We start from the raw sequence: 24181 nt of genomic DNA on the forward strand, positions 1-24181 counted from the left end.
ATAACGAGGACCGCCAACGGCCAATTATAGCAAAATTCGTCTCCTTCGAAACCAAGAAACTATCCTTTCCAAAGGTCCTATGCTGAAGGACACGAACTATAGCATTGGAGAAGATTTTACCCGCTCTGTTCAAAACGCCCGCAAACATCTTGTCGCATTTGCAAGAGCAGAAACCGGACCGTTTTCTTTGCGGTACAAGACCCTATTTCTCGGCAAAAAACGCTACACTTTTGATGCTGCCACCGAAATGGTGAAAGAAATAGCATAGCGCTCACCGCACAGTCGTCACTTATCTAATCCTCGCCATACCTCCCCTCGACAGAATATTTCTTTTTCGGTTATCTATACTAATATACGCAGTCTGCTTTCAAAGTGCGATAGTGTATCCAGCCTTGTATCTTCAACAGGCTCTAACCTGCTTGTGCTGACAGAGACTTGGCTGACCGATAATGTGGGCGACACTGAAGTTCTGTGCAACTTGCCTAATTTTAACCTTTTCCGTGCCGATCGCAAAGGCCCCCGAGGAGGAGGCGTCCTTATCGCTACCAGCGATCATCTACAGTGTTCCCACATTAACATCCAATCTGACCTCGAAATATTATGGCTGCTTTGTCGCGCCACGCCAGTGTCTATACTAATTGGTGTTTGCTATAGGCCCCCCCACAATAACCCCGAATTCCCTCGAAAGCTGCACAACATTCTGAACCAACTTACAACAAAACACCCTAATGCACACGTACTCCTTTTTGGAGATTTTAACTATCCTGACATAGATTGGAATAACCCTTATCAGCCTATTTTTAGACAGCATGAATCACAGGAGTTTGTGGATGTGTGCTTAAATTTTAATCTTACTCAATTAGTAACCCAGCCTACACGCATCGCCGGCGACACCGCAAACATTCTTGACCTTGTACTATCTAGCCACCCCGAATGCCTCAACTCCATTACTTATCTCCGGGAAATTAGTGATCATAAAGTCATCCATGCGTCTTTTACCTTCACTCCAACAATAAAAGAAACTTCCAAAAAAACAATCACCCTTTATAACAAAGGTAACTATGAGGCTATAAACCGGGCGTTGGAAGCTTATTTCCCATCTTTTCAGCACTTTTTCCCGGAACAAACCATCCACGAAAATTGGTCGATGTTTATTCATAAAATCAACGAACTCACTAACAAATATGTTCCCAAATGCAGCTTCCGCGCAACCAAACAGAAACCATGGTTTACCAAGGCTCTAAGAAGACTAGAAAACAAAAAGAAACGCTTGTTCCGCAGTGCTAAACAGACTGGAAATGACTACGCATGGGAAAAATATTACGCTGCCGAAAAGACATACCTGGTCACAGTAAAAAACGCTAAACGCTCATTTTATCATACTGACCTACCCAACATACTTAAAGATAACCCGACTAAATTCTGGCAGCTTTTAAATCCGCAATCTATACGCACTATTACCTTAACTGATGATTCCGGGCGTGCTGTTTCCGATGTCGAGTGTGCTAACATATTTAATTCTGCTTTCGCATCTGTATTCACTCACGAACAGGAACCGCCCCCCCTCAAGACAGCAAATGACCAAAGAAGTTTAATGCCAGCCGTTACTTTCTCTGAGGCCGGCATATCATGTCTCATAGATAAACTAAAACTGTCATCATCTGCCGGTTTTGACGAAATCAACACTAAGGTACTAAAAAACGTTAACCATACTTCTGCCAAATTTTTATGCCTGCTGTTCTCACAGTCTCTTTCTACAGGTGTCATACCCCATGACTGAAAAGTGGGGAAGGTCGTTCCGGTCCACAAGTCGGGTAACAAAGATTCACCACTTAATTACCGACCCATATCACTCACCAGCATACCATGTAAACTCATGGAACACGTCATTTATTCTTTAACAATGCACTTTCTGGATTCAAATAATTTTTTTCACTCATCACAGCACGGATTTCGCAAAGGATACTCATGTGAAAGTCAACTAGCACTTTTCGTTCATGACTTGCATGCCAACCTTGATGCTAACCTCCAAACTGACGCAATTTTTCTCGACTTCGCTAAAGCATTTGACAAGGTACCTCATAACCACTTATTTCTAAAACTCTCTCGCCTAAACTTGCATCCCGACATACTAGCATGGATAAAAGAATTCTTAACTCACCGCTTCCAATCAGTCGTTGTCAATAACCAAATGTCTGACCTCCTACCAGTCTCCTCAGGCGTGCCCCAAGGATCCGTCCTTGGGCCACTCTTGTTTCTAATTTATATTAACGACCTACCTGAGAAATTAGATTGCCATATTCGGATGTTTGCTGATGATTGTGTTATTTACAGAACAGTCACTAACACCTTCGACCAACAATCCCTTCAAAATAATTTAACTCATGTGCAAGACTGGTGCAGTGAATGGCTAATGACACTTAACACAAGTAAATGCAAACATATGTCGTTCCATCGTCGCCGTTACCCTCTTCTGTTCCAATACAGCATATCAAACGTTCCTCTCGATCTTGTCCAATCATACAAATACCTTGGTGTTCATATTTGTCATGATCTTACGTGGAATACGCATATTTCAAACATCATATCATTCGCCAACAGAACACTAGGATTCTTAAAGCGACACCTACGCTCTGCACCTCAGCATGTCAAGCTCCTCGCATACAAATCATTAGTCAGATCAAAATTAGAATACGCATCTCCCATCTGGTCTCCAAAGCAAGCATATCTCTGGAATTCAATTGAAGCAGTTCAAAACCGAGCAACTAGATTCATTCATTCATCGTATTCTTTTGATATCAGCATATCATCCCTCAAATCACAGTCCAGCCTACCTACCCTTGCTCATCGCCGCTACATTGCTAGTTTATGTTTGTTTCACAAGTTTTTTTACTCTGAGCTACGACAGGAATTAACCCTACATCTGCGCACCACCACCACGCATCTCCCTCCGCACCGGCCATCAGCAGCAAGTGTCACGACCTCGCGCCCGCACCACTACATTTTCTTCATCATTCTTCCCCCGGACCGCGAACGACTGGAACGGCCTTCCCCGAGAACTTGCTGCTATCACATGCCAATCATTGTTCATCGAAGAAATCACGCGTGTACTTGCTCAGTGATAATCTTATATTTGTATAACTTTCAACTTATCTGTTATTCATTCTGTTTTTCATTTCTGTGTGCCCCACCCCTTATGTAATACCCTCTAACGAGGGTCTTTAAGGTATTAAAGTGAAGTGAAGTGAAGTGAAATGGTGGTGGACGGCATCCGCCCGCGCCTGCCGCTGGCCATTATGGTCTTCTTTGGACATTTTCGTAGGAAGGGGTCGAACGTGGATGGCGCATCTCCACATTTCGGGCACTCGTACCCTTTCCTCTGTGTGATGGTTGTGTTGAATGTGTAGTCGGTCCAAAAGGCGACGACCGGACACGGTCTGGGCAAGACGCGTGTATTGGTTGGTGAGGTGCGCTTCTTGCAACTCCCGATAGGTGTTCACCACTCCCAGCGCGAGGAGCCTCGCGTTGGAGGTGGAGATTGGAAGGTCGAGCGCCCTTTTGATGATCTTACGGAGGGTAACCTCCAAGACATTTTCGTCCTGCTTGCGTAAGTGAAGGTAGGGGGTCGAATAGAGTATTCGACTCGTAACGAAAGCATGTGCGAGTCGCAATGCATGTGTGCTTTGAAGACCTCCGCGTTTGTTGGAGACCCGACGGACCATGCGGCCCACCTGGTCTCCAACCTTACGCAGCTTGGCCAGTGTTGTGTCTGCGCGACATGTTCTACTAATAAAGAGTCCGAGAACTCTGATCTCCGATGCCTCACGGATGGGGCCGCTGGCGAGGGAAATGGGGATTGCACACTTCGGCGATGGCCAAATATGCACGAATTCTTATTTCTGTGGGGAGCACTGGAGGCCGCAGTACGCGGCATAGTTGTCTGCTATGTCAGCGGCTGCTTGCAGGCATTCCTCCATGTGACCCACATTACCTTGGGTGGCCCAAATAGTGATGTCGTCGGCATACAGCGCATGCTGGATGCCTTCGACATTGGCCAATTTAGAGGGTAGGTGAACTAGGGACCTCCACCTAGCTAGTACTTGTAAGGGCTGGCCCCCTCTGGGTCAGCTCAGGCATAACCTCCTGAAGTGTATCTGCACATGAATGTTTTTCACCACCACCACGTAAAAGCACGGTGGAGGTGTCCACTGTTCCAAGAGGGCAGTTATGCACCTTTCCTTTGCTTTCCAAGCTCCCGCTCCATTGGCCACGCAGCTTTAAGCGCGACTAAGGTGTCCACTGCTGCTTACAACGGGCAACGGCGACGCCGCGAAACGCAGAAACGGGCGTCAAAGAGCTGCGCTCTAACACCAGTTTTCACAGGTGTGGTAGACACCAACCGCGCGGTGAGGGAAGGGAGGAAAGTGTGAGTGAAATAAGAGTAATAGACACCGTGGTGGAGGGCTCGGGAATACTTCCTGGGATGTCTAAAGGACACACTGCGGTGGCTCAGTGGTTAGAGCGCTTGGCTACTAAGCGGGAGTACCCGGGTTCGAAACCAACCGCAGCGGCCGCGTTTCGATGGATTCGAAGCCCAAAAGCTGCCCGTGCGTGTGCTGTGCGATTTGCTGTGCGAGATCCTCAGGTGGTCGCAATTATTCCGGAGCTCTCCACCTCGCCATCTCTCTTCCTTCTTTTACTCCTTCCTTTATCCCTTCCCCTTTAACGCGGTTGAGGTGTCCACGCGGTTGTTGTGTCCACCGCGGCGGCGGCGTTTTGATGGAGGCGAAGCCCAAAAGCTGTCCGCATATGTGCTGTGCAATTCGCTGCGCGAGATCCTCAAGTGGCCGCAATTGTTCCGGAGCCCTCCACCGCAGCATCTCTCTCCGTTTCTTCTGTTCCTCCCTCCTTTATCCCTTCCCCTACAACGCGGTTGAGGTGTCCACCTAAATGCGAGACAGTTACTGCGCCATTTCATTTCCTGAAAAAGCAACGATTTTTCTTCCCTTCACAACTATGCCACGTGTTACCAGTCAGTAACTTGCCTTCTCCCCCGTGCGCAGGGAAGCACGGTGCCCCAGCTTCCGAATACCCTCTAGGCGGCGGCGCGGACGACAGCGGCGCCGCAGCCAATGGCAAGCTCTGCGAGTCTGGCCTCAACAAGCGCCGCCGCTTGGGCGAGGACGGCAGCCTAGCGGACGAGCTCGCGCCGCCGCCACTGGCGGTGGGCATGTACTGCGGAGGTCGGCTCCAAGGGTCCGCCGCCCCGACGGCCACGGCGTGCATGATGTCGCCCGGGGTCGAGCACCAGCGATGCGCACGCGTCGGTGAGTGGTCTTGCACTCCGCTGGTCACATTCTCGCTGGCTGTACCTGAGCACGAGGCTATCCGAACTCGCTGGTTTTATGCGAAGCATACTAAAATAGCCCAACCCAGCTCCTCGAGCGCGGCGGTGTCGTTACCATTGACTTTTCGTGACCTCCATGTCATACCACGTGATGCGTGACGTCACAGCAGATGAAAAACGGGGGCCCAACTCGCGCCGTCGCGCGAGGCGTCGTGACCAAGGATGACCACGTGGTGCGTGACGTCACAGCAGATGAGAAACGGGGGCCCAGCTCGCGCCGTCGCGCGAGGCGTCGCGACCAAGGAGGACCACGTGATGCGTGACATAACGACATAGGAGAAACGGGGCCCCAGCTCGCGCCGTCGCGCGAGGCGTCGCGACCAATGTGTTTCCTGCTTCTGCCGCTAGGTGCGCTGTAGTGAACACGTGATGCTGGAGCGCCGGTATACAAGGGGGTGCGCCTGCCTCTGCTAGGCGTACACGGGATAGAGATGCCTCCTGGAGACAGGGCTGCTCGTTGGAATGAGAAGCAAAAGTTGCGGCGTGCTACAGAGACTGATGAACAGCGTGAAGAACGTCTAGCCAAGTGGCGTGCTCGATATGCAACTCGGCGACAATATGCTTCGCATCTGACTAGGCTTAACCGAAGCTAAGCCTCAGCCATTTTTTTAAGGCAGAAGCCTTTAATGCCTCATCGTTGTAAGCAGGAGCTGTGGACAGAAATGTCACGCTTTTCAATTGGTCGAAGTGGTCGTGACGTCACAGTGCGCGAATTTCAAACGGGGCCAATTGTATTTGGGCTGGCAACCATGCAACCAATTAAAGGGATAGTGTAGTGATGCTCCAAGTAAGTAGAACTGAGTTTAGTTAATTGCTTAATTAACTAATTAGACTAATTAAGCTTTCTGTCAGACCGGATAAATAAATAAAACCGAGTTGGAGATTGGTCAAGTTGACAAATCGAACCAGGGTCTCCGGAGTGCGAGACGAGCATGCTAACCACTCCGCCATGCCAGCTCGGTGGTTTGAATGAACAAATGCACGTCTAGTGAATAGGGTCTTTTCGTTCGCTCCCATCTTCCTCCCTTCCCTTACGGTGACGACCCAGATATGCAAGACAGATACATTCCCTTTTCTCAAAAACCAATTTACCGACGAGCAAGGCGTAGAGCCGAACGCATTCTAATAGCGTTCACGCTCTGCGATAGCATTCTGTGGACACCCTGGCAGCGCTGCAAGACGCTGTCACGTTCCACTCTTAGAGGCGAAGCTTAACGTCTTAACCGCACATCAGTGACACAGGCAGCAACACCGCACTTAAGGCTTTCGCCTCACTGCACTTTAGGTCAACGAAGTTCCCCCCCATAAATTTTGCGCTCCGCTGGTCACATCCTCGCTGGCTGTACCTGAGCGCAAGGCCATCCGAACTCGCTGGTTCTTCATCGTAAAGGATAGGCACTGGCACTCAATTCAAGCTCTGGAGCACAGAAAACGTGTCTGCGTATAATGCTTCGAACAGTGGCGCTGCAGATTAAAGCTATTAGCGCTCTAAAGAGACCGACAACTGGCCAAGGCTAGTCATAAAATTATGGTGGAAATGGATGCAGCCATCGCTGCGCTGTTGAAACGAGAACTGCATCCAGAATAACTTCAACTGTAAATTATCTAACGATCGTCAGCAGATACCAAATGGTGATTGTAACGTCTTATGCATCATTACAGGGAAGAAAAAATGCAACTAAAATTAGGTTTCTATACACCATTTCACCATTGGCGCCACTATCTTGTGAATGTAACGACATCTAGTGTTGGGTTGGAAATGTCCGCCATGTTAGTTTCTGCGATCGCATTCATGGCACCCGCACCAAACAGGATGCAGATGGCAGGAATCGGCATTTCAGAGCTCCCACATTCTTTTTTTTTTTTGCATTCTAAAATTTGCACGCAGGTAGGAAAATATTTTCAAGCAACAGGGAGGCAGTTCGGTAAAGAAATGGCTGGAGCGTTGGCAGATTATGGCGTCACAGGTGCCTACACCGTCATGTTGACGACTGCTATAGGCAAAAAAGTCTGACGATTATGGTGTAACTTAAGTGGTGAAAGAAGGCATAGGCGTAGAGCTGCTTGTGATGGCCATCGAGAGAGTGATGCAGGGCAACTGTCAAGCAACTTTCCGTGATATCTGACTGAGTTTGAGACATAGACTAAGGTAACCAGCTACGAATTTTATTCGAAGCTAACGAAGTTAGTCACCTCTTGATGGCTGTTTTAAGTGTGACGTTAGTCGCACTTCACTTGTGGAGTATACACTCAGTATACGTTCATAGCTACGGTGATGAGTTGGTTGCGTGAATGTTAACACAGGCATGTGACAAGCCATGTTTTGCCCTTGCTGTCACTCTACGAATGGCACATCTTGCGGGCACTAATATATTCTTCCAGCGAATAATGGAATTCTATATTTAGGAAATCTAGATCTAGATCTGCCCCACAGACAATGTGGGACAGTGAGCTTTAAACCACTGGTTTTATGGATTGAGTACTGTGGCACAATTTTAAAGTGGCGAAAAAGCGCACTGAAATATTTCATGCAAAGCTTACATTGAGAAGAAAACGCTTTCACAGCCGAAAACTGCAAAATGAGGCCCGAATATCTGTGTGTAAAGTTTAATTCTCTTCTTCCCCTTTATTATTACTTTTTTTTGTCAATATATAGCCCTCAGTCTGCGTATGTGCCTTGTTTCGTGCAAATTTTTATCTTTTTGTAAGTTCCCTTCATGTGGGGTTTTTTTCTAGTGCATCTGGTGTGAATAATTTATACTGTGTGCAAACTAATGACTTTTTTTTCACATAGCCACATGCAGAAGTACTATCGGCAGCAAAAATGAACGGGGTGCATATTCTCGCAAAAGCAAAAGAAAAGGACTGTTGTAGTGCTGCCCTGTGACCAAGTCGCCTTGTATTATTAAAAGCGGTGGGGCGTGCATGTTCTCTCGTACCTTCATAAATTCCAGCGTACATAGCATCGCAGAAATAGTTTTTTTCCACTCACTTGCGTGGCATAAACCTTTTCTGCCATTAGTACCTTCCTCACAGTTAAGTTTTTGACATTCCATTCTCCACCAACAAAATGTTCAGAGCACAATTGAGACCCGGCTGACAGGATGAAACCTTTTTGGTTGATGCTTGCTATCCAAAGATTCCCTTCGTCTCTGAAGCAAATGAAACAGTGTGTGGCCACACATATGCAAGCTACGGGTGATGATTCACTTCACGCATTTCTACAGATCGTTTTTTCCCCCACTTACGATACTTGTTGCCACACTCAACAACTCAGTGGCAGCTGTACGACCTTGAGTCTCTATTAGTGGCAAGCTCATTCATCTTTCATCCTACAAAAGACTGCATACCATGCCTTGGTGCCCCTGCTGCTGGCGCATACTAGAGAAGAGGCACGGCGCACAGCCGAGTTCAAGGCTATTTTCCCCCTCGCCGCAAGAACGGTGTATAGTTTTTAAGTGAACAATGTTTTTCTCCTATTTTTTCAGGAGTGTGTGTCATGTTTTATTGCAGTTTACACTCACTCTATTGTGCCCTATGAAGAAAAGCAAGGCTTTCTTCACTTCGTTGAGAAAGTGCTTTAGCAGGGCGCCACGCTGTTTTGTACTTCTTGGACGGAGCTGTAACCATGGTCCACTGAAAATGTTAATTGACACAGTGTACACCACTGTGCTGTAACAGCCTTGGATATGGAAAGTTACATGAATACTACTCTATTCCAGAACTGTTGATTTGTAGTCTGGTGGGTTATATTTATGTTAATTTTCAATACATCACTTTTGCTGACATGCAGTCACCATAGCATTTGGTGATCATGGTTTCCGTCTTTAGAATACATAAAAACAGGCATATTCACTAATTGAAAAATTATCAGTAAAAACCTTCTATGACGTTTGTAACAAAACTGTTGCGAAATTGACCACCGCAGGAAAAGGCTTCGTATTGTGCCAAAAAAAAATAATGGATGCTTAAAATTCAGTGTTCAGATGAGCTGGTTGCGGCACGGGGAAAATACACTTTTAGTTTTGCTGACACACTAGGGAGGTAGAAGAAGAGAAGAACAATGAGAGAGCATATGCTGTCCTCTGCCTTTGTGTCACTGAACAGAAAAGTGTGTTTTTTTTTCGTGTCGTTATACCGTTTACAAAGGTCAAAATATCCTTCAGAGGGAAATAACGGCCCCACTGTTTCTTTCTCCTGTTTTCACAAATCTACGGCTATTCTTCATCTCACAAGTTGTTTGCAGCACTGTGAAAGGTAGAGTTGCCTCATCCAATCAGGGCCAAAGAAGACAGCATATAATCATTCGAATGCTTGAGCAATGTTGTGACTATTTTTCAAATAACTATTGTAATAATTGAAAAGGTAGTTCCGAAAGGCTGTATTTTTAAATATAGGCAGTGTTGCTTTCGCTGTTTAAATTAACAGAGAAAGTCCGCATGAACACAAAGCTGTGAAGGCTTGCTGCGAAGCGCTGCACCGCCATTCGTGAACGTGGTGTCCCGCCAAACCGTCCATATCTCCTGCGCACAGCAGCTGGACATTGGTGCTCCTTCCTTCCTAGGGATGGAGCCACCAGTCACGAGGTGAGAGGCACGGAGGGACACGTTTTACAGCGCGTGGCGTTGTGATTGGTTAAGATCGCTGCAGCCTTCACAGTGCTGCAAACAACGTGCGAGATGGAGTATATGTGCTCTTCGTGGCAACATCGGTATCAGCTACATAGCTACGGCTACACTGCAGGTCGCAGCTTCCTGACTATCCGTCACAATGCGTCCGTGTTCCACACCGAGGAGTGGAAACCCCGTGGCTGCACCATGTACCTGCCCCTGACGCACGATGTCATGATCAACACACGCTGCATCGACCAGCTCAGCTTTGAGAGTGACCAGTTCTTCCTGGCTGATGGGAAGGGCAACTACATCGGCGCCAAAAGCGGTACGTACAGCATGCCCATGGATGTGCCAGATCCCAGATCAATGCTTGAATCTGAAAAGTGGAGCTGATGTGCTTCAGGTGACCGGGCCTTGATTTTCCACAATCTTCAGCAATGCAACAGTGCACATAAGCATCTCATTTGCCGACTAGGTCAGACTTGTAGGGCGCCGAGGACAAGCTGAACTCACCTTACACCCACAGGTTACCACACACAAAATGGCAACAAGCCTAGTTTCGCTGAACACAGAGGTTTTAATTATGTGCTAGAAAATGCAAAAAAATGGCAGTCCTGTTGCTTACTTAGGCCAACTATGAATTAGGTGCACTAGCACTGTGTGTCCATTGTTTTGCATTGTCTTCCTGGGCTTTGCATTGTCATGCTAATGCTTTACGCATATGATGTTGCTATGCAATTAAACTAGCATTTCAAGTGTATTCTGTGTGTAGTGTCTGTTTGCATGGCATGGATGAAGCATAGTAGATACAAGACACGTTTATCACAGTTGTTCCTTGTATGCATGTCAGTTACTGCTACTCTTAAATGTTACAAGGACTGTCTTGCGATCGGTAATTGGATAGACGCACATTAAACATTGCAAATCGCAGACTTTCTCTGAAAACTTAATCTGCAGCTTTTCTATAGCGTATTAACCATATTTTAGCATATAACCAGATGATAGTAACACATCGCGGCCTATATATACCAGGTGTCCCAGCTAAATGTAACCAAGCTTTTAAAAAACGGTGTGTGCTAGCCCCGTGAAACCAGCTGAAATCTGTTGAGTGTCGTGTGGCCTGGTCTGCAGTATTTTTTCGTTCGCCAAACTTTATTGATTAGTAAAAACTAATTAGCTAACTTGCAATTATAGGCTTCGGGAACAAATTATCAATACAGAAGTTGTAGATCGTCCTGAAAAACAAGCTTACTGAAATGTTTGCACCAAGCTACCATTGGCATAGCGTGCATTTTTTTGACACGCAAAGCCCACAAAGCTACACTACAGCATCAGAGGCGTAACTTATCTCAGATGGTGCAGCTGATATTTTCAGTACATTATTTCGTGCATCATTAACGCAATACATGTGCGATCATTCCTGCATGTTGTTCACGTGATACAGAAAGATCAGTCTGTGCACAGTGAGTGCATGAAATTCAATGCATGCACAGTTTACCTTACAATCTCAGATAATTGAAAAAAGAAATTTTTTTCGTATTCATGTAAACGCGTGAAAGCCAGCCACTAACACACAATCGCCTTCACTGTCCATGCTGATATATATGCGATACGAATGAAATTCAATGAACATACAGCTGCATGATCAGTTCTCACGATGTGCCGACACTTTCCGGACCAAGCCCGATGACTGCTTCGTCAACAGCAGAGACTAAATCATTGCTCATTATCCACGGTGCCGAAATGAGCTGTGGCTCCCGAGAAAGCTAGCGCAGGTACTGGTTCCCGTCGGATCGGTGCGGGTCTCGCTGTGCTCTACGCTGTTTCGAAAGTCGCGAGCACAAAACGAAATGCCCCCGTAGTTGTCGTAGCACCGACATTACTAACACATGAAGGAACACGACGCCAAAGTGTCTGACCAGCGTCGCAAAGCTAGCGACAGTGCATGAGATAACACGCGACAACGGCCGCGCTGGTCAGGAATTCAAAAGCAATAGAGAGAGAACGAGATACCTTTTCTCCTTTCAGAACCTTTTTGCGGTTAGATCTTGTTCTTTATTACAACGGACGTTAGTGCCAATTCGTCCTTCAGTTACGATCACAACGGATGGTGGACGGAGAAAGATAAGATCTAACGTTCGACAAAAACTCATCTGGTTGGGTAGACGATTCATGAGATTCAGATGATCTCTGAAGATTCAGAGTGATCAAGGCTTCCGTATGGAAGCCGAAACGTCTTCGTCTTCATATTAAACAACAACCTTTTGGTCTGCGTTCCTTCCATTGAATTCATGGTGGACGGAGTAACGGCTTCAGCGGAGGTTTCTCCAATTAGCCGGGATGGAAGTGGCTCGCGATTTCCTCCCCCTGGAAAAACACGAGCCAATCAGACTGAACGCATGCTTTCGCATGTCTGCTCGTTTTAGATACGTCAGAACGCTAACATTTTTTTTCTCTTGAATGTAGCCTTGAGTGCTAGCGGACTAAAAACAGCGATATTGCCACCACAGGCCATTTTTGCAAGGAGCATCGTGATAGTTTTTAAGGGCACACACTCCCGAAGCTAGGGCATCCACTTGCAAAGGGTTATCGCAGAGATCTTTGTCTTTACGTCACAAGTTTTAGCCAAGTGGCGCGCAGTAATCGTTTCGATTTAAATCCTACTTACTCAAAAATAAATGTATTTTGCACCCAAATGAACGCCAGCATACCCAGAAGGAAAAAGTAGACCGGCAGGCTTCCGTCAGGGGGACCTGTTCTGTCTGAAAAATCACTTTTCCAGTTGAATCGGGGGTGACACTTTTCAGCTGCAGGTGCAAGAGAATCCAGCCTGAGCTACTGCAGGACAAAGACCTCTCCCATGTCTCTCCAATCAACCCTGTCCTGTGCCAGCAGCGGCCACCCTATTCTCTCAAACTTCTTGATCTACATAGCATTCTGCCACTCCCTGCTACGCTTCATTTTGGAAGAAAAAAAAACAGCGTGCAAAAGACATTGTTAAAACAGCGCATAATTGATCGCAATGGAGCAACGCGGCTGCGTTACAAAACCTGCTGCTGTTTTATTCAATAGGGAACTCCTGTTTCCTGGCCATTTTTGAGTGGCACGGGTACGTCTGTATTTTTGCATGTTTCGCCTTTAATTCACGGCTTTCCTTCATTCTTTTTATGAATAAAGCCTTAGTTTTGAGTCGGCGCTCGTCCTGTGTCTTTCTCCTGGTCTTTCTGTCTTTTGTGCTCTGTTTTTCTCCAATATGAACTTATACCAACTCGTCCAACTGAACGTTCCGCTATGCTTCTCTTCCCTTGGAATCCAGTCTGTTACCCTTGACGACTATCGGTTATCTCACCTTCGCATCACATGCCCTACCGAAGCCCGTTTATTCCGCTTGATTTCGACTAGGATGTCAAAATAATATCAGTGTTTGATCCCTGGCCCACTCTGCCCTCTTGCTGTCCCTTACCATTACCCCCATCATTTCCCTTTTGAAACCATCTCGTATCATAGGCTGCTGCACATGACTGATATGCAGAGCGGCCTGCCTGTTGTCCATTGGTGATGAGAGGATGCTTATCTCTCCCTCGCAGGCCATGCCATCCACCTGTGGAGGTACGATTCCGCCACCAAGAGACTGTTTATCTCCCAGTCGGTGCTCTTCCTTCGTGAGCAGGTGAGCTGTCATTGCCACTGCACTGCATGACCAGTGTGCATCATTTGTAGCGCTGAAGCATGTCGTCCACTTCTTTGGTAATGACGGTGCGCTCAGGGCCGACACGCGATAAGGGCGCTGGCGCAAAGGGGCATGAGTGCCGGTGTCAATGCTGTGTGTGACGACGGATGTGCGGCCAAGAGAAGTGTGCGGGAAGTCGGAGGACGGATGGAAACAATGAAGTAACGCGAAAAGCTGAGCACGTTGGTTTGGCGAAAGGCTGACATCGGTAGATCGGGAAAAAAGAGAAACGGTGTCCTAGTTTGGCGCAGCAACAGGCGAACCAGTGGCGTCTATTGGGAGGGGGGCAGGTTCTTCAGAGATTGAGTATGGAAGAGTGTGATCGACTGATTTGACATGTCCCAGGCATTTGCCGCGGAGAAGCGTTGAAGGGCAAGAAAAAGGGTTGTGATGTAGATTGCGTTGAGGCCATCGCAAATAGTCAGAAGAGCGAACGGAAGGAGGAAACAGTGGCGACGGATAGCAGCATCAGTTGGAGTAAAGAGAACAGTCAAATCAGGATTGCAGGCACAAGAGAGGGGAACCAGGGCTGCAGAGAAGGCAGGGATGTCAGTATCTTCAGCGACGAGCATTTTACTGAGTTGGGGAGAGGTGTCGCACGGCAGAGTGGCACAGAGCGGAGACCGTTCAATGCTGGCACGGGCACGGGATCGCATGATGAAGGGTTAGAAAGTCGCAGCCCAGAATAGCATCGTGAGAACAGCGGGACAGCACGAAAAACTCGGCGATATACACAACATCCCGGATAACAAGGGGAGCTGTGCATGACGCTAGAGGTTGAATGCGGTGCGAGCTTGCATAGCGGAGGCAAAAGTTCAAAACAGGCGTCGTCACTTTACAGAGTCTACAGCAAAGGCCTGCACTAATAACGGATACAGCAGCACCTGTGTCTGCAAGGACGAAAATGGCGATGCCATCAACAAACACTTGGACAACATTTGCGGGTGATGACGGAGGACTTGGAAAGTTCGATAGAATTGCAGTTCTTGCCTCCGGAAATGCGGCTGTTAGTTTTCCTCTGGACGGGAAGGTGAGCGCCGGCACATGGGAGAGATAGATCGGCGAAGGGAAGAAGGCGACCGGGGTGAAGAATATGAAGAGCGGTCAAGATGGAAGGAGTCCGCAGGGGTGCCGGAGGAAACTGATAGCGAAGGAGGCGCAGGATCGTAGTGGAATGGGCCTGCACTGTCCCGGAAACTCGGCGTGTATTGGCGACAAAGCCGTGCGACATGGCCCGGCAAGTAACATATGGTGCGGTTGTCGTGGGTGCGCCATGGGTTCATGACGGCGCGGCGAGGCGGCAGACGACGACGGATAGGTGCCAGCGGAGGTGGTAGTGGCACGACAGATGGGTGGGAAACATAGGCGTCGTGGCGTCGGGCCAGAGACAGGCAGGAGGGACAGTTGGCGGGCCACCTCTTCCAGTATATAGGCCTTGATCTCGGGAAGCAGTGAGGCCGGGTCAGAAACCAGACTGCAGACCGCCGGCGCAGGAAGTGACTTGTCGAGCACGCCGGAACGGCGAGTAGAAGTCCTCTGCTTCCTGAGGACGTCATAGCTTTGGCAACGCTTGATAACATCCACCACTGTTTGTAGATTCCTGGCTAGCAGCATCTGGAACGCATCGTCGGAGATACCCTTCAAGATGTTATTAATTTTATCGGACTCCGGCATGGATGGGTTGACGCGCTTGCACAGGTCGAGGATATCTTCGATATAACTTGTGAAGGTTTCGGTTGTGTGCTAAGTGTGGGAGCGGAGGCGTTGTTCGGCGCGCAGTTTGAGCACAGCCGGGTGGCCGAAAACCTCCGAGAAGCTGGTCTTGAAGGACGACCAGGTCGGCAAGTCGGCCTCATGATTTCTGAACCACAAGTTGGCTACGTCAGTAAGGTAGAAGAAGATGTTACTAAGCTTGGTGGCATCGTCCCACTTGTTGTGGGCACTGACACGCTCTTAAGACGACAACCAGTCGTCGACATCGTGGTCGTTGGCACCACTGAAGATGCTGGGATCACGCTGCCGGAGCCCGCCAGAACAGAGGATGGTAGGCGACGGGATGGGGGCTGTCTGGCTGGTGACTTCGGGCATAACGGGCGGCAAAGGTAAGGTGCGGCTACGGAGCTCCAGGATGAGGACGAGAGGGGGAACTTACAGCAGCCTCCACCAAATGTAGGAGGGGGTTGGGACTCAGCAGAACCTAGGTCGCGTTTCAACATCCAGCAAAGGTTCAGGCCAAGCGTTCGGGCTGTGAGCATGCTTTACGTCTAAGAATCGTTGTCGTCTTTCACCCCTACAGTTCACCATAGTGAGTGAGTGTGGCTGCTACATTACAGTATATATACATACCATTGTCCAGCCAGTGCTGTAGGAAAGCCACGTGCATGGAAGGTCATATCGCTGTCATCATCATCATCAGCCTGACTACACCCACTGCAGGGCAAAGGCCTCTCCCATGTCTCTCCAATTAACCCTGTCCTTTGCCAGTTGCCGCCACTGTATCCCCGCAAACTTCTTAATCTCATCTGCCCACCTAACTTTCTGCCGTCCCCTGCTACGTTTGCTTTCTCTTGGAATCCACTCCGTTACCCCTAAGGACCAACGGTTATCTTGCCTTCGCATTACATGCCCTGCCCAAGCCCATTTCTTCCTCTTGATTTCAATTAGGATGTCATTAACCCGCGCTTGTACCCCCACCCACTCCGCCCTCTTCCGATCTCTTAACGTTACACCTATCATTTTCCTTTCCATAGCTCGCTGCGTTGTCCTTAACTCAAGCTGAACCCTCTTTGTTAGCCTCCACGTTTCTGCCCCATAGGTGAGTACTGGTAGGGTACAGCTGTTGTATACTTTTCTCTTCAGGGATTATCGCTGTCATGGCAACGTTCTTCTAAAGAAAAAGTTATATCTCCAAGCGGGATTCGAGCTACTGCCTGTAAAAATAAAGCGGCTTTGTTTCCCGGTGCCTCAACCAATTCAGCCATTTCCCGAGCCTGTCAGACTATGTGCATGTGCACGGCATGCGTGCAATTGATTTATTTTTAAACATCCTTCTCATCCCATCACCAGGTGCGCTGAAGTAACTGAAAGGGAACCTAGCCAGAGCTTCCGACCTCTGAAGTGGCCACTGGATCTAGTCACTTTTTCAAGTGGAGTTTCGCAACTGGTACGATCTAAGAGCTCTGATTTAAACCTCTGCAGTTTCGAGGTTAGCGTAAGCCACACCATCAAGGCGATGGACGAGTGGTCCCCGCTCGGCCATCACCACACACGAGCAGAGGTGCGGAGTGCACTCAGCTTTGAATGGCCACAAGGAAAGCCTCAATGTTCATGGAGCGGACTTCGGAACATGGCAGAAAATCCCATATGTGCGTCATATTAGCATGCAAATTGCCAAGAGTAATATTTTGCAGTTCGCATGCTGCAACCCATGCAACTATCTGAAAGATGTGGTGTTTCACAGTATTAAGTATAGCAGCACAAGCAGCTAAATCGATGTGGCAATGAGGAAGCTTCGTCGTCCACTTGATCGTCGCGACTAACACCACCTGCCCACCGGAGGAACAGAAAGACAAGTGGCTTTTCCCGTGAAATTGGATTTCAGATCGGGTTAGCTCAATGCAAGTGAATGGAGTTGTCCTCAGCCTAAAGACATTAAAATCATGGCAGCTGCTGACGCCTCAGTTCTCATTGCAGGACCACAGGGAAGTCTTGGACCAGCTGGAGTACCTCTGACCCACATGCGCCATGCCTGTCCAACGCTGTGGATACCGCCAGACATGTCTTCACTCGGTGCAGTGCCCTGCAAGGGACAAATGTGCTCAAGCGAGAGGCGCTCTTTTCGTGGACTGGACTGGACGACAAAAAGACTCACTTGTGAATGCAGTGTGCGCCAGTGCTGCCGGGGGATGTCCGATGGACTTGTCTTTCAAAATCTATTGAGTGCTGTGGTAGAAGAATCTGCTGAAGGCTAGCCAGAGGACGGGATCCGAGATGGGTAGTTACGGAATTGGGTGTAACATTGCTCTAGTCATTGCCACTGTTTTTCTGCACACACTGCAGTAACTCACTGACAGCACGATAACTTACCGTACTTATCTAGTACTATAGTGCTAAAAAAACTTGGTGCTCCTCTAACCACATTCTTGAAAAAGCAAATGCGATAGCGCTTAAATTGTCTGCTACGGTGCATACAATGAGTGTCTAATGTTCTTGCGATTTTCCCTACAAAACTCGACTAGGAACTGGTTCCTTTGCCTTATATGAGTTATCACCTTCAGAATGTTTCACTACCTTGCATTGAATTATCATATGGGATTATACTAATCAGACCCTCTAATCCACTGGAGTCCACTCACTAATCCATTCTAATTCATTTTCTGGAGGCGGACTGACTTCCAGAATTTTGGGGGTTCGTTAGAATTTTTGGGGTTTTGGGCCAGCTTACAAATTTCGGGGGTCCTCATATTTTCAAAATTTGGCATGCTCTATGATTGGTCCACGTGGTGAGGATGATGTCACGACTCTCTCGGTCAATCGGGGAATTTCGTGACAGAGAAGCCCGAAATTTTTTTCTTGCGATCACTTAAAACATTAGCATAGCCAGAAAGAGCAGTGGAGTCATGTCTTAATAAGAACAAAAGTTGGATGGTTTGCTCCAAGACCAAGAAACTCTGCAGTGCCTCCGGCACAAGTAGTGCCAGAGGTCTGGACTATGCTGCGACGTCAGTTTAAACATAGATCTATACAAGGACCTCTGAGTTAGTGATGAGAGGGCTGAAAAAAAAAACAATAATTTTGAGTAGACACGTACAAGTGCAGAAAAAGACGGACAGAGAAGAGACTTGGACAACTCGAGCACTTACTTCCAACTGGAGATTTATTGGCATGCAAGCACAATTATATACACCTTGCTGCATGATGTCGAACTGATAGCCCTGCCAACATCACGTGGCCGCTCCCAAAAACATTATTTCCTTTTTAGTCAGTGTGACAGATGGTACGCTGACGCAGGATGGACCGGCTTTCCTAATCAAATCTGCCTCTATTATTTCTCTAACATCCTGACAACTATGTTTGGCCATGATCTCGCACACACTGAAGACAGGTTTACATAGTTTCTTATTCTTTTCAGCACAGTCATGACAACGTCTATAATTGCCTACCTTCCTCCTGTGTTCCAGTAATCTTTCATTCAGACATCGGCCAGTTTGACCGATGTACCTAGAGCTACACGATAGAGGAATTTCGTAAACCACACCAGAAATGCATGCTACAAAAGGATCTCGATGCTTGATACCACATGGTTCTTTAAGCTTTTGAAAAAGATTAGTCAATTTGACTAGTTTTTCCAACTTCTCAGGTGCTGAGAACACTACTCTGACGTCACTGCGTTTCGCAATCTTCTTTAGGCGATGCGAGGTGTTGAAAAAAAATTTAGAAAAAGAATACTTTTATGGTTTCTTTACTAGGGATGGAACCAGGAAAAAAAATCGGGCATGGTCTGGAGAGCCCAGAAATGAGGTACTGTAACAAATAATCTAGTGAGAAATGAAATTGTGACGTGCACTGTGTCAAAAATATGTGAGAAAGTATGCTACATTTTGTATCATGTTGCAGTTTTCGTATAATTTCACATTGAGCTATAATACATCATGCTTACCTGTCAGTTGGTAAGGAAGGCTGAAACAACAATTTTGCACGAATCTGTTTCTACATGAGAATGCGGCTGTACATGCAATGGAATTTTTTAAAGTGAATTTTGTAATCAGCTACTATTTCCTTAGTGCCACATATCCATGCCTAAAAATTGACTTCCTCAAAAAAAAAAAAAAGCTTAAGAACTTGTTGTCTTTCATGAGCTTACCAACATTATGGCACTTATTTCTCATTTCTGAAAATCTTCACAGCCAGTCAAGTATGGTGACCACAGAGAAACAAAGTGCGATTACATCAGAATGCTCTCCTGCGTTGCAAAGTATGCAGACACCACACGAGAGTTCGTTATATTTTTTTTTGTTAGAATTTTTTCTACCATTTCTCTCACTCAAGAGTTGACCACTTAGCGTGTGCAACTTACGGCAGCTCAAATTCGAGCCATCGAGGCTAAAAAGCTTTAAAGGGGTGGAGACACCAGATTTGTGGTTGTCGCGTTATTTGTTTCAAATGCTTCTTATTGCTCCAGGAAGCGTGATACACACTCGAAGATTCATATATTCGCAGTGAATAATTTAATATCGCATTTTTACGTAAACGATTTTCAGTTTCGGAATGCCGAGTTGGACAGTGATGTCACTATCTAGGATACTCAACTGCTTTGCCTGGTCACGTGGGCCCACAAAGTTGTGGGCCTTGCGTGGGTTCATGTGAGGATGCAAAGCACTTTGCAAAATTCCAGTAAGCATGGCTAGTTTGGCAATATGTTGACAAAAACTAACCGAGCGAGTGGCAGTTCGCAGCAAATGCGGCTCGCTGGTGTGTCAACTGCGCTCACGCGGCTCATCGCTCGTGCTTCATGGCTGTGGCTGTGCCCCGATCATCGTACGTCACTGTATTTAAGTATGACGTCACTAAAACGTTGGTTACTGTACCAGCGTAGTGACGTCAGCGTTGATCACGCTAGAGATGGGTCTAGATCGTGACAGTGAGCATTTAGGTAATCTTTGGAACCGAATTAAAATATTTCTTAAATGTTGGTTGTGTCCAACACCTGGCTGTGAGTGCCCTTGCGTACAGAGGAATCCTATTGCAGGCTTTTTACAGCCTCAAAATTTGGTGTCTCCACCCCTTTAAGCCCTTAGCAACAAAGCTGCCCAACAGGTGTACAGTATTTGTGGCAGTGCATCGTCAGACATCCTGTGGCACTCCGGTGAAACCTGCACAGTTTCTTAAAGTACGCCGACTGCCTTGCCTGTCAGCTTTCGACAGCACAGACCTCAGAACTTGATTAGAATGGATTCTGGAAATGTGTAACACCGTGTAACCACGCAGGATCCTTTAAACACCGGTATACAGACTCTCTCTCCGGTGGCAACTTCGCACCCCTTTAACTGGTGTTTGGCCGGTGCCTTCTTTGCCTCACCGCGGCAGCGAGTGCACACAAAAGTATCCCTCCACTGAGTGGCAGTCTTGGGGAAGCCAGAGCACCAGACAATAATGGGCACACGTGAACAAGAAACCATCAAAAAGTTGTTTTGAGTACCTTCCCAATGTTTCTGGAAAGAAGCTGGTTTGCTTTTCTTTGCTCGTTTTTTCCAGCATTCATAATTTTCTGAAACTTCTCATCTGTACTCTGGGCCTTGTCATGAGGCGGCACTTGCTATCTCGTGGGCCCCTTTCTACTCACCCTGCCCTCGGAGGTCCCCTATAAATGCTGTGCATTCAGGAAAGACGTTGAAGAGAACACAGGCTTCTTTTCAGAACATATTTGCCATAAAAGTGATGGTAGTTTTGCACCAGCCATTGGTCAGGCTCTTGTTCCCCTCTGTGATCATTAGAAAGAGTTCATGAATACTCCATGTACTGGAGGCTGCAGTGGTTGGTGGCTGCTTCAAGCTAGCACATACTCCATCTCACAAATTGTCTGCAGCGCTCTATAGCCTGCGGTGCTCTCAGCCAGTCAGAATGGCGTGCACAGCAAAACGTGTTCCTCCGTTCCCTTCATTCCGCAACTGGTGGCTCCATCTGTGGGAAGGAAAGAGCACCAGTGGCGAACAGCTGCACACGGAAGACTCAGCCGACCCGGTGGATGTCAGGCTTTTGAATGGTGGCGCACCACTTTGCAGCAGGGCTCTGCAGTGCTGTGTTCATGTGGGCTTTATTTATTTAACCAGTGAATGAAACGCTGGCTGTACTTTCAAAACACCATTTCGAACTACTTTTCCATATACTGCAATAACTGTCTGGAAAATAGTCACAACATTGCTTACATATATAAGGGAGTATTGTCTTCCTTGGCCCTGACTGGACAAGAGAGCTCTACCTTTCACACTGCTTCAAACAACTTGTGAGATGAGGTGTAGTCCCTTGCATGTCTGTGTTCTGATGATCCCACAGCTGCTTCTTTCAGGCGCTATGTAAAAGGGAGCTGTGTCAGCGATTAGGATATTGTGACAAAAGCTCAGCATGCTACAATATGAAACAGCTGTGGTGGGCGGTGAATCGTCGTGGGACTCTTGGCCACTTTTTCAGCACCTCTCAAGGAAGCAGTGTTCTTGATATCGGTGCACCTGAACAGAGTGAGTTTCACAGCGTCTGCCCTTGTTTTCCTTACCCCCTGCCCTCCCAATTGCAAATGTGCTTCATCCTAGTCATTCTGCATTGTAAGCACTAGTCTTAAAGAAAAAAGATATTTTAAACATTTTGTTAGCAATGTATACAGTTTTTAATCTTGGGCTTGAGATTTTGCCGTCTGCCCTTGTGACTCTGTTGTGTCCCACTGAGCCAGCAGTTGTGCCATGTGTGATCTTTTAGGAGCGTGTAATAAAGACGGAGGTCTCGTGCTGTTCAGTACTTCATGGGGTAACGTTGAACTTGACTCATTAATAGTTTATTGAACACACACACTTCCCTACTAAGCCTGATGCGATATGTTGGAAAATTTCCAACGCACACAGGACAGGGGCAAAGAAGAGGACACCACAAGCGCTGACTTGCAACTAAGCGTTTATTCGCAAACAGAGAAAATATATGCTCAAAGGAAAAACACAAACATCAATGCAGGGGCTGTAAGCCTTAACTCAATAAAACAACTGTTTTGTTTAGGCATCCTAATCAAATGACAAGAGAGGTATCAGAAGCCCATCATATCTACAGAATCCAGCCTGCATGTGTTAGTGACCCATCTGCTGTCCTGCATGAACGGGAGTTTTCACATCAGGATGCGCCTGTGTGATTGCATAAGTTTTGATGTTTTTAGTTTTTCCTGTGAGCATATATTTTCTGCGTTTGGGAATAAGCGCTTAGTTGCGAGTCAGTGCTTGTGGTGCACTCTTCTTTGCCCCTGTCCTGCGTGTGCTGGAAATTTCCCAACATGTTGTACCAACTCGCTCGAATGTCAGTTTTACTACTGATGCGATATCAGCCGGGGGAAGGCTATAGCGAGCAGGTTCTGAATAAAACAAGACAGGGAAAACATGAATTGGAGAAAAACTAGCGCCACACCACGCACACCACAAGAAAAGAATGAGGAGGAGACACAAGCGCTTGTGTCTCCTCCAATGCAGGGAAAACAAAACAAAACAACTAAGCCGTGTTTCAATTAAGTGAAAAGAACCAATAAAATACGGGCCAATGGAGAATTTTCCCACAAAGCTGCGAGCAAGAAGAAAGCGTTCCCCAGTCAATGAGCGTATCTGCAGCCAGGTAGGATGCAGGTTGGTGAGCCATGGAGCGTTGTAGAAGCGTGGGTGGAGCTGTCAGACCAATGCAGCAGGTGGAATGGAGGAGTTGTGTTCAGGAAAGTAAGAACAGCGCTAAATTCTACACAAACCACACAAAAAGACGGACAGGACGGGCGCTGACTCCAGGGGTGGTACTCTCCCGGTGTCGCCTTTTGTGACATGTCACATTCGCTCTTCGCTGATTTGCTAGAGCCGCAGTGACGGCGGCGTGACGACACGGATCCATCTTCCTGCTACGCCATCGTGACGTCGCCCCAATTTACTACGCTTAGTCGAAGAACGGAATGCGCTGAAGCGATTCGCGCGGGCGACGGGCTACCGTTAGCGTACGAACGCAATCGGCAGTTGCGGCTTTTGCGCCCTTGGCGTGAAAACATGGCGACGTCCTTTCAAGAGAGAGCCGCCCACTTCAGCCAATTCAGCAGTCCTTGCGATTCCGGTCGGCATGTTTGCCGGCAACTACTGGTGTTGTTACTTTTCGCTATGACTTACATTGCTTCGACGATAAAGTTTAAGCTGCAATTCAGCCTAGTTTTTTAGATACGCTCTCGATTCTGGAGCGAATGGGACCTCCAGCTACACTGCTACCGTCTGCAACTGCCCGAAACGCAGCCGAAACCTAGCACAACCGTCCGGAACGAAAGAAAAATAGATTTGAAGCTTTTTCGCGGTGTTTTATAGACTTAAATGAAGTAAAGCGAGCTTATATTAAATTTGCAAATTTTTTTTGAACATGAGACGTCACGTGATGGCAAATATTCTTGCTATCAAAGATACGAAACTACTGCTGCTAGTGAATCAGCAGTGGTAAATTGTTGCTTCTCGGGGTGAATGAATGCACCGCAGACGAAAGTGCCGGCGGCTTTTTCTGTTTCTTTGAGCATCTGTAAGCACTTTTTTAGGCCCCGCCCATATGCGACATGTCACAAAAGGCGACACCGGCAGAATACCACCCCAGCTATGTTTATTGAAAGCTACATGTTGCATATATGTAGCCCAAAGAAAGTGAACGCATGCGCATTTCTTCCTTGGC

General features: G+C 47.3%; 1 protein-coding gene across 1 annotated transcript in view; it reads left to right on the plus strand.

Annotated features, from left to right (window-relative positions):
• Nucleotides 1–22258, plus strand: part of LOC149367369 (uncharacterized) — a 69700-nt gene extending 47442 nt beyond the window's left edge. The window contains exons 2-5 of the mRNA XM_089555380.1: nucleotides 5064–5327; nucleotides 10151–10345; nucleotides 13608–13690; nucleotides 17444–22258. Of these exons, the coding sequence (XP_089411506.1) occupies nucleotides 5064–5327; nucleotides 10151–10345; nucleotides 13608–13690; nucleotides 17444–17482 (581 nt within the window). The 3' untranslated portion in view covers nucleotides 17483–22258. The remainder of the gene's footprint in view (nucleotides 1–5063; nucleotides 5328–10150; nucleotides 10346–13607; nucleotides 13691–17443) is intronic.
• The last annotated feature ends 1923 nt before the right edge of the window (nucleotides 22259–24181 follow it).

The sequence above is a fragment of the Amblyomma mixtum genome, chromosome 1 (assembly GCF_055824585.1).
Source record: "Amblyomma mixtum isolate Tamu chromosome 1, ASM5582458v1, whole genome shotgun sequence".
Lineage (NCBI taxonomy): Eukaryota > Metazoa > Arthropoda > Arachnida > Ixodida > Ixodidae > Amblyomma > Amblyomma mixtum.